General features: G+C 38.4%; 1 protein-coding gene across 1 annotated transcript in view; it reads right to left on the minus strand.

Annotated features, from left to right (window-relative positions):
• The window catches only part of DNAH14 (dynein axonemal heavy chain 14), a 150563-nt gene that overhangs the window by 86200 nt on the left and 52496 nt on the right, over positions 1–11867 (minus strand). Inside the window, exons 18-22 of the mRNA XM_006916239.1 lie at positions 9749–10118; positions 7977–8167; positions 4679–4924; positions 4013–4134; positions 1076–1247 (exon numbers count right to left, since the gene is read on the minus strand). Coding sequence (XP_006916301.1) covers positions 1076–1247; positions 4013–4134; positions 4679–4924; positions 7977–8167; positions 9749–10118 — 1101 coding nt within the window. The remainder of the gene's footprint in view (positions 1–1075; positions 1248–4012; positions 4135–4678; positions 4925–7976; positions 8168–9748; positions 10119–11867) is intronic.

The raw sequence follows: 11867 nt of genomic DNA on the forward strand, positions 1-11867 counted from the left end.
ACATCCGGACTTTTACCTGGCTAATCCATGTATTTCTTTCAAGACCTAGGTCACTTATCACTTGTCCCAGGCTGGATTAATCTTTCATCTTTAATTTGGCCATACCAGCCAACCTATCATACAGTGCATCTCACTGTGAGATCTCTATGCCTCTCTTGTTGCCTGTAATAGTTTTTGAGTTCTATAATAGTAAGGGATACATCTTTTATCTTTGTAGTCCCAGCATCTAGCAGCAGTGCCTGCTATAACGTAGGCGCTCAATACCTGAATGAGTGGAAAGTTACTGGTTGGTAATGATGCTTAGTAGTCATCCAAGGATATGCTAGAAATAATTAGAAAGCTTATCTCAATGATCGCTTGGTAAACTGGTTATTAGCAACCAGATCACTCTGGGTGCAGCCCCTTATGACTGCTCCAGATCACAGATGTATACAGCAGAGGGTCTTCCTGGGCAGAGAACTTCCGCAGGCCGTAACTGCCACGTGTGCGGGAGTCATCACAACCACTGAGGCTTGTGTTCAACAAGGAAAAAAGACGAATGTCTAGGAGATATCTTGGTTTATGAAGTGAAGCGAGTATGTTCACAAATATTAAAATCTCGAATATTAAAAATCAGTATGTAAAGATAGATATTGTCTATCTGACAATGTAACATTCTGGCAATGTAAAACACATGAATCAATAATTTATAAAATCATCAAAATATTCAACTTTTGCTGATTTTATATCTTAATAATAATAGTCGTGCTAATCTAAATAACAGTCATTAAGTACTTTCTTTGTGCCAGCTCTCCTGCTTTAAATGCATTATCTCATTTGGCACAAAGCCCCTCAAGGTAGGCACTGTTATTACTCCAACTTAAAGATAAGGAAACCCAGGCACTTAAAAATTTGATACTTTGCCTAAAGTCATTTTGGTCCATCCACTTTTTCTCCCTTTGGATAGTATTGTCATTAACCCTATAGATGGTGAGAGTTTGTAATAGCGTTGGTAGCTATGGTAGAGAAGACAATCTGCATGCGTGGCATTTTGAAGGTTAAATAATTCTCCACTTCAGGACTGCTATTGTTTTACCTCAAGACTTTTCTTTATATATTCAAGATGTGTATTGCAATTTTGCAGAATTTCAAGGACTCCTGCAGAGGTGGCTATCTGCAAAGCATCCAGTTTGTTTTGTAGTTTTAACATTATTTCTTTCCACAGAGAAATCACATGAGAGAAGAGTTTTGCTTCTGCTGGGAGCTGCCTTTAGGAAGAAAATTAGAGATGATCTTATTTTTTGAAGGTGTAATTAAAATCCATAGTCTAAATTGCTCAATTTACAAAATGGTTTGCTATGTTACATTTTTGCTGATCAGTCATTAATTAAAGATATTTTTAGTGCCTATTGTGTACAAGTGATGCGAATTGTAGGAAATACTAGAAGGAATCAGATATACATCCATCACTTAGTGAGGAGGTACACGATGGATACAAACAAGTTCTATAGCAAGTAAGTAGAAGTGAAATGTTATAAAAGAAAGGGCTACCGAAATTCTAGAGAAGCGGCATCTGGGCAGAGTTTCTTGCAGAAGAAGCTGTTTGACCTGGGTGTTAAAGGAGACACAGCTCTCCCACATGGAGAGAATCACAGAGGGCGCCTGGCCCAGGAGCGAGAGTGCAGAGGTGTTTACGATAAGATTCAAGTTCCATTAGTAATTATCTCATCTTAGAGGATAAGGAAATGTAAAGCAGGTTCGGCCTAAGTATAAAAATTTTCCTTTACAGAATATTATCATTCTTTTCTCCCCTTAAAAAAGGAAGCAAACCTACGCCTGGCGTGGTAATCCACTGATATAGTAACTTTTGTTTCCGCTCTTGTTGAAGGTGAACGAGGGCAGTATTTTCAAAGGCTGCACAATCTAGCTCTCTGCCACTCTCTGCTCACCTGTGTTTCCCACTCCCGTCCCACCCGAGTCCCGACCTGATAGCAAGCTCCTTACGACTTGGAGGTTAAGGTAGAGAAGAAATTAGAGGCAAAGCTCTTTGTTTTTAATTCAGCTGGCATTACTTTTAATTCTCTTTTGCCTCTTAAATGCCCTTGAATGTCAGAACAGTTACCCATGGGGTATATTGCCGAGATCTCGAGTCCCCCAACAGAAACTTCTACACCGCGTCGGTCCCTGGCTTTCTCCAGCTGACCTCTTACAAGCACGCCTTATCATTGCCTTACACAGTGTACCCCTGGCATTCCCTTGCTCTGGTCGTGTCCATTTTGAGTGGAGATCTGTCAAGATGTAAACTTCTGCTGTGTCTCCGTGGTCTAAGTCAAGATTTCTCAACTTGAACACTGTTAACATTTGGGGCCAGACAAGTCTTTGTTGTGGGGGCGTGGTGCTTTCCTGTGTACTGTAGGATGTATAACATTCTCTATTCACTAGATGCTAGTAGTATCTCTCCCCACCCCCAACCATGCCAGTTGGGACAGACAAAGGGGTCTGCGGACATTGCCAAATGTCCCCTAGAGGGCAAAATCACCTCTGGTAGAGGACCAGGCGTCTACAATAACCCTGTATTCTTGCATTTCTTCGCTTTCCTATTAAAGGCTGCTTCAAACTTCTCCAGAGAAGAGGCAAGTCCTAGTTTCTAATGCCCCAAATTCCAGGGCGATATATGTCAAGCTCTTCTAAGAGCCTCCCATTATCCCAGTCCCCATCTTGGGATAATTTTCTACAGCTCAGTAAAAATCCCATCAGAAAGGATACTTCAAGCTCCCCTTCTGTCTCGGGAAGGTGACAGTACAACTCGCAGTTAGTCCGGAGTGAGGGTAAATGGCACAGCATCTTCTACTCTCACAAATTCCCTTAGACAATTCTGCCCTCCCATGCTTCTTTCTTCCCTTTCTTCTTTTTCTCATTTCCCCCTCGGTATCAGGGCCCATCATCCTTCTCCATTAGTCAAAGACAGGTCCATTACGAACCCAGTTTTTTTCTTTTCTTTACAACTATTGTACCGGAGCCTTCGGTCTTTAATTAAAAGCCCCATTTTCAACCTCCGAGCAAATCTTGTAAAAGAACAAGTAAGTGACATTTTAAACTCCCTTACTTAGGAGTCTTATTTCTCCTTTGGTTAAGAAATCTTTAGTAAAAAGTTGTTGTAACCATAAAGAATACATCCCTTAGTTATGTAGTTTCACCCATGAAGACTATCGGAATAAGTATAGATTAATGGAAGAATCTAAAGCATTTATATGACAAGAAATATAAATCTAAAGCATTCACATCATAAGAAATAGAAATGTATAACAAAAACAGATACTCTTTCTTACAAAACAATACTTATACCTAAACAGTTCTCTTTTGTAAACCTCTCGCCTCTAAAATGAAATTGAAAACACTTAACCTGATATTCAAGGTTTTCTATCAGATGTTCTAATACCTTACAGATACACACCCTATGACTTCCTACCTTATTTCAGAATGGCTTCTAGACTAGCCTGTGTGATTTATTGTCAGTAGATTAAATTCTTCCAGTTAATACCTACGTCTTAAATTAAATACTCTAAGACCAAATACTTTAGAAAGAGACCAATTGATTTGAACACTATGAATAAAAAGAAAGGGTAGAATTTTCAACAATTGTCTAGACTCTCTGTTCTTTCACATGGTCCAAAGTAAGAAGCTATCATTTATGCCTGAATGCTATTAAAAGCATTTGTATTGTTCAGATCAAATCTACACTAATATTCTGGCACTAAATACACACAGTATTGTAGCTTTAGGATTATAATAATGTCTCTGATATTCTTTCCCAGTCCTTAACAGCTTTATATCCATAATTGAGAAATAAGACTTTTATTTCAATCTTTTATGAAATCAAAAACATAATAATGACGCAGCAGATTATACTCTATGCTTATAGGTAGGATTGTTTTAGAGCTCTCATTAAAAACTGATTTCTCAAGGATTACAGGAAATACATTACCCACCGTGCTTTTTTTAAACCTGTATATGGCATGTTTTGAGTGTTTACCTTTGTATTTCTAAAGAATTAAATATCGGTTCAAGATAAAGCCAAGTTCTTTGACAGTTCATCCATTCCTCAAGAGTGCGAGAGAAGAGAGTCAAGTTTTGATCCCATTTATCCACAAGAGCCTACGATGATGAAAACACACCATCAGAGAGCACTGAACAAAAGCCGACCATATGGTTTCATTCCTAATGAGACTAGAATAGATGTGGAGCCTGCTGTTTGTTCTAGAAATAAGTGCAGGAGCACACAGGAATAGAGGTAGGATTCACCCTTAAGAGCAATGGCACGGGAAATAAAAAATGAAGCATCCCACTGCTGCCGGCAGAAACTCAAGGCAATTGTTTTGGCACGGGCACTGCCAGCACCGTGGGGATTTGTAGAAGCTGTGGCACGACTGGTAACAGTCATGGCTCGCAGGGTCATATCTTTATATTATCTGGATTTATCTCGTCTGCCCAGGTTAAACTTCCTGACAGTTCCTCATGAACAGTTAATAATGTTTCCGTAAAACTTACTCCGAGTATTTGAACTACCAAATATTCCACCTCATTTCTATATACGTATATGAATGGTTTATATAACTCCAAAGTTTGCAGAATGAAAAACTTAAAGTAATAAATAAAACTAGAGGAAACGAAAACATTTTCCCTTTGCCATTGTATTTACCTTAATGGGCCCGATATAGGAAGATCCTTTAACTGTTGCAAGTATGATCTGAGACTCCTCTAGCTGAGCTAGTATGTCATCTAGAGATGAAATGATTAGGACAGAGGAAGTCTCTGTGTGGTGAGGAACTAAATGTAAAGGAGTCGTGTTCCAAAGTTCAATAATCTTAAAGAGCATTTTTTCAAGCGCAGTTTCTTTAGTTGCTGAGGTCGATATTTCATTTATTTGACTTTCGTGCTGAAACATCTAAAATGAAAAAAATTATTATTTAATGTCCAATGGGGCCAATAATTCCCGATACATCCAAACTGGAAGATTTAAATGAACGTGTTGAAGATGCGTCAGAAGTACTGAAGATCCAATCCCAGTTAGGTTGATGTCCTAACCAGAGACTTCACGGCCTGACCTTCACGACTCAGCTCTTTTTCGTTTTTAATCATCCTAACTTTTTCATATTCTTCATGCTCAGTGAAAATTTCTAAACACAACGTTTATTTTCTCTGATTCTAGTCAGTGTAAAGAACAGTTAACAGCACCTTCTGTGTATATACAGATATTGTATCCTTCGGCTTTGTTTCCTCTGCACTAATGTCAACTGCTTAGATACTTTATGACATGCTTTTACTCTCTATAATAATTCTTGGGACATAATCATCCGAGAGAATGTAACTCTAATGGACTCACCTCTCCCTGGCTTCTCGTTCTTTGCCATACCTCGATAAGGATAAGTGTTTCTCAAAATTCATTAGTGAAGTCTATATAGGTCTTTTTTTCCATGTGTGCAGACTGCCCATTCCCATAGGACAAGATCTTAATATAAGATCTCCAGATTCACTCGCCATAATAGAGATACTCAGAGAGCTTCCCATCTCCACATCTTAGAATTAACCAGCTGGGCTGACTGTTTTTATCCTGAAAGAAGAATCTACCACTGTTGCCATATGCATTTTCATGGGGCTAAAGAGTGACGTCTAATCCCTACGTTTTGTTAATGCAGCTCAGTGGGGACTCTGAACAAATATGACTAGTTTTTGTCATCATCTCTCTTATGGGTCTGCCAAAGATGGGTGTGACTATGGTGAAATCAGTTGACAGTTTAAGGTCTTAAATAACAGCTTTATCAAAGCCTTTACTTTGACACAGATTATTCAGCCTGAAGCAGAGAAAGAACCATAGGATCATCAAGTTTCTATGCTGAAGAAAGAACTTTGTGCCTCATGCCCATATTCTGAAATTGCTAAGTACTAAATCCAGACACTGGGAATGTCTAAAGCAAAATTTCAACCAAGTGGACCTAGCCCTTTATTGTCAAAGTTGGGACTAGACCACCAAATGCTCAGACCTCCCAATCGACTTGGTAATAATCTGGGAAGTTTCAGATGAAATCTTAATGCCTGTAATAATTATCTGCCTCTATTATAAAGCACATGGCTTTCTAAAGTGAAAACGGTCAACCATAAAGTAATTGTGTTCATCTTATGCATACCATTGACCTCTTCCTCTTTACTCTGTGACATACTTTTCACATCACGAGCTTTTCAGAGCCTGCAAAACATCTTGGGCAGAATCCATAATTTATTCATTTGATAAGATCACAAATGAACCTATCACAGCCTGTTCTAGACAGTCTTGCATCATGACTACCATTTCTGGGTCAGCCCCAAGATGTACGTGTTTTACTAAATGAAGGCTGACTTTCTGGGCCAGATCCTGTTCATCTAGGCACTTGTGTTATCTGGATTAGTTGTTGTTGAATTTCTACAGGATGATCAGAATCATCCGGGAGTTTTCAGAGCTCACTTCGGATGACCAGCTGATTGTCCGCTCATCTCCTCTGCCATTACGACTAACCTCGAGAAGAAGGGGCTCTTTTGACTCTTGGTTAAAGTATTTCAGAGGCTGAAGACCTTCACTTTTGTTCAGATGTTGAATTATTTTAATTTGGATCCTCCAAAAACCGTGTGGGACTTCCACTTTAAACTGTCTGCTCATTTGAGAAATGGAAGGATAGCTCACTGGAACCCTTTGAGATCATCGACCCAATGCAGGCCACAAGCTGACCCCCTATGGGCCTGTTGACCCTGATTTCCATTGCTTGCTGCGACACTTAGCCTGCCAAATTTCATCCTTTATCTGACTTGCCTAAAAATGGTTCCAACAATCTAAGACTTAGACAATGAAAATATCATTGAAATTGTGCTAGATTTCTGAAATGCTGGTTTGAATAGACTTAACTGTTGGCATTGACCTATATGTTCTGAAATTATCTAGATATTTTGCTGAATTCACTTGTGGCACATAGATCAGTTAGGAGACTCTGGGAAAGATCCAGGAAAGCATGAGAGAGTTAGATGGATGAGGAGTAAAAGAATAAGAGAAGATTCAAAGATTATTTCATGATTTTTAGCTTAAAAAAAAACAAACAGACAAAAATGGAGATGCCATTAACTAAGATGGGAAAGAGAGAGGAAGAATAGGATTTGGGAAATGAAGAATGAGAAGTGCATTTCTGGACATTAATTTTGCGATATCTCTTAGACACACAAGTGGAGATAGTGATTAAGGAATTAGATACATGAGTTCGGGAGAAAGGTTGAGGTTAAGACTGGAGATATAAAATAATCTAATTTTGAAAAACAATTAAAGTTGTCTTTTAAAGTTCTTTTTAAATTCTTATAATTTCCCCTCATTTCTTCATCACAACAGAAAATTTAGTAGAAAATTATAGGTATAAAATACCGTTATTAGACACTGTCAATGCTGAAACATGAAACATAAATGAAGCTTATTTTAAGCCAAGCATGAAAAAAGAAAAAAATTTTAAATAACAGAAAAATTCCATTTTTAAAACAAAACCTATGTGGCAAATCAAATAGTTGCTAATTGTGTATTTAAAATATAATATTGACTCATTGGTAGGGTTATCCTAAGAAGCTCTTCATAGTTTTCATTTTGTCTAAAATGGAGTATAGTTTGGATTTTTCTATTTCTATAAAATGTATTCTCTATAAGCAGCACTGTTAAATATAAAACGCTAATTTCATTTGCTACACATAAAAACCAGTATTGCTGTTCTCTAATCATCTAGATAATAATGGCACAATAAATAGCTTAACCAATATGGCCAACTAAACATAATTTCCTGTCACCTATCACCTGCTAATATACTCCCACCTCCCCAGACATTCTATGAATGTCTCCCTTTTCTAATTCCTGTTCCTTATAGATTTATAGTTGCCCACTGAAAGTTGATGCCACTGGTGTTTCAACCTATCTTTTTAAAACGATTTTTACTTACCTTAAGCTCTAGAAGATCCTCAACTGTACAGTTTTTATCCAGAGAAACTGACTTTCCTATAATCTCCTGGAGAGCCTCCCAGTGCCTTGGCTTGAGACAAGGGTTGCCCAGAGCTATGATGATGGGCAGCTCTTGTTTAAAATCTGTCACTGATTGCCTGAGATGTGTTACCATGTTGTTTCTGGGTAAACCTGTAAATAGCAATGGGTCAGTAGGCTCACCGATGAGATAAGTCCATCATATTTTTAAGCCAGGAAATAAAATTACTACCTAATGTAATACTAGCTGATCAGTTATTAGTCTGCACTAAAATAATAAATTTTATTAATATCACCCTTCCGAAAGAATCAACTACAGATGAAAATAAAGAGAAATAGTGATCAGGACTGGAGATTAAGACCTGAGACCATCGGAGCTAAGTTATCTTGGAAAATTTGATACTGGGGATAGCTAGCTACCAGAGGGTGCCTCGGATTGCCACTGACAAGACAGATACACCAACAGCTACACATATGTGCATTCGAATGACTGTTACAGGTTTGGGGCTTTTAAATGCTGCCCAGTAAGGAAGAACATCAAAGGAAAAATTCCATCATATTATTTCACAAGGAAAATATTTTAACACTGAACTGTAGGAAATATAGATTAAAAACTCTGCCATGGACCAGCACTGGTCTGTCCTCTGGCACTGACAAACCAGAGGTACGAGACTCAAAACCTATGCAGCTGAAGTTTCAATACTTATAACCTTTTTACTCGACATTTTACAAAAAGGGGGAAGAGGCAGAGATATAGCCAAAATTGGGGACTCGGGACAACTGAACACTATGCCCGTGTTCTTAAATGTCCAATTTTGTACAATGGGGTTTTTAAAAATAAAGCCATGTAGAATAACAAAATGTTTTTCAAGACCTGGTTAAATAAAAGGACAAAAGAATTATATGTCCGCAACCAGCAAGATTTTATCTGAGAAGCTACGGATAGAAAAAAGGTGTTGTATACTTGTTACTTATATATTGTTCTCTGAAACAGATACATGACAAAATATTGAGAGAGAATGCACAAAATGAGTTCCGTTAAAGCAGTGAGACTATAGGCGATTTGCTCACGATTTTTCTCTTTCTGCGATATGGTTATATTTCTTGTATAATTTGAAAACAAGCAAATTAAAGTATTTTTCTGGAGAGGAGATCATAGCTTGAAGTATAGCCGAGAGATAAGGGAGGAATTTAAAAAGCAAAAACATTCTCTTGCCAAGTGAAATAAAACGTTCCTTTTGGAAAGGATATGATCTTACAGAACTGCTCACACAGAAATGGCATCTCTGTGTTGAGAAGATTTCAAATTTGATGATTAGCAGAAAGGAAAGCTCTCAGAATGACTTTTTTAGCTGTTCCCCAACAGCCCAAAGGATGCTGCAGGCATCCACGGTGAGGATCCGGGTGGAGATCTTGCAGGTAGGCCCTTAATATCAAAACATCTCTAGCCTAAGAAGACCCAGAATCATGATGAAGTGTCTGGGGTTTTACCCCACTTTTAAAGGATACAAAAATTGTCGTTAATTACTTAAGAAAAAAATTTAGGGACAAAGTTTTCATCTCTTTCTTGCTTCAGGAAACGATTCTATCTACACCCCTGCACTGTTTCTCCAGCCATTAATGGTCGCCCCTTGAAATGGGTAAAGCAATCAGGTCAAAGACACTGGTCTCGCTGGCCCAGAGGCCATTTTGTGTGTAATCCTTGGTGGAAAGACTTGAGAACGAAACTCTTACCTTTTTCTAGTACGAAGATTATGTTCATCCAGTTTGAAACGTTTCTCTGTACCAGCTCTATGTCAATACTGTGAAGAGTACGCTTCCGCCATTCCTGGAAGAGCGCCCCCCACTCCTCCTGCGCGTCCCACAATAATTTCCTCAAGGTTAAGTCATATTCGATGTCGGAGATCTCCGAAAGCACGATCTGTGTAATCTCCTCCACGTTAAAAGAATGCATATGAGACTGTGCGTCCTCAAAACAATCCTGGTAGTCTGAATACGTTTTAACTTTGTTGGCTAAGCTCGCAGCTTCCTCCGAGAAGGTCTGGATCATTTCCATTGCTGCCGACACTCGCGTGCCGGCACATAGCAGAACGGGAGTTCTTATCTAAAAAAAAGAATAACAGGAAGGCGTTCTGAGAGATCGTGACATTCAGAACTCAAACATGGTTAGCGCCGGCATTTCAGTATGCGTTCGAAGCTTTCGCGAACATTATTTGCCAACATCATCCAAAAAGATTGTCTTTAATTTATAATTACCTGTGTTAATTATGACGAGTTTTAATTGTTTCTTATTCCATAGATCTATAATTTATTGTGTGCCTTCTCTATCCCAGTCAGTGGTAACACATCATCTTACCTACTCAACCCATACAACGATCGTGAAAGATAGTTAATATTTTTTACGGTATTTCAAAGATCTAAGGTTATGAATAATGTTCCCATTGTCACAAGTGTGTTCCAGCGTACAGCCCCCTGGCAGCCTGACCCTGAAACTCATTTCTTTTTTCTGATCCTGTTGAACTCTCTGTTACTCTTCTGATGCCTGTCACATGTCGCCTTGTGAGGGTTTTATGATGTTGCATGTGAAATTTTGGACATTTGCAACTATGACATCCAAGGAGGGATGTAAGTAAAAATTTGCCCTGACCTTAACCTTGCTAAATTATTTTTGTACACCTCATAGAATTTAGCATAGTAAAAGGCAGATGGTAGCTGTTTATTAAAAAATTGTTGAAAGAATAAATGAATTTGGATCCTATCACCTTATTCTTAAAAAAAATCCAACCCATGGAATTGCATGTCATGTTGTGTTATGTGTAGTGTGGTCGGTCATCAAATAAACACTGATAACAATCATAAACACAGTATATTGTGTAAAATAAACTGTATCAGTGATAATAGATAGGGCTTAATATGCAATCTGTAATAGTGATGCCTATATAATGGGTTATAAAAATTTTCCTTAGGCTTCTCTCATAATGTCTCCTTAACATTGATTTGTTTGTAAGTGAGCTATTTTGAGAGAGGGGGTAAATACTTGGAGAGATAATCTTACTAGCTTAAATGGAGTCAAGGTTAGAGTTTTGCCAATCCCATCAGCAGTGTCTGAATGGAGACCTTCACAGAGATCAGGAGTATAAATTAAAATTAATTTGAAGGGTAAACAGTTGAAGTTGGATGATTAATTAAATGTGCCTCCGCCCCCATGTCTCCCAATGACTATACCTATGAACCCTGGACACATAGCAGCTACTTCTGGAATCTGAAAATAAACAGTAGAAAGCAGACTGGAGAAGAAGATGGTGATGTGAAGTGTCACCAAATTAGGACTGAGTTTACTATTTTTTTTCTTCTTCATCAGTATTTCTTGATCTAAGCTCAGTGTACAAGAAACCTGGCAGTAAGTGTCAGGGGATACAAAAGTCAGGGCTCCAGGAGCATCTCCAGGAGAATCTCCTTGTTCTGACTTGAGGAGCAGAAAAGGTTCTGATATTTTTTTTGCTTGAACAAACTTCAGTCAGGCTCCTGAAACTTCTCCTAGGCTCATCTGTGAACTTCCTTGTAAAATCTAGTTTTAGTAAGAATGCTGCTAACTCAAGTTTAACCAGACCCGCCCTCAATGTCTGATCGTCCTGGATACCTGATCAGGTCCCTCATCCTCTACCATCCCATGACATCTGATCACCCTGGCCTGTCCTTAGAAGTATCTGGTTAGGTCATTTTTAGCCAGAACCTTCCTTATACCTGTTGTTTCTCCTTAGTAATTTTCTATCCACCGACTTCCTCCCTGCTCCTTAGCTATAAATTTCCACTTGTCCATGCTGTATTTTGAATTTCGCCTGGTTCGATATTG

Source organism: Pteropus alecto, unplaced genomic scaffold (genome assembly GCF_000325575.1).
Source record: "Pteropus alecto unplaced genomic scaffold, ASM32557v1 scaffold65, whole genome shotgun sequence".
Taxonomy (NCBI): domain Eukaryota; kingdom Metazoa; phylum Chordata; class Mammalia; order Chiroptera; family Pteropodidae; genus Pteropus; species Pteropus alecto.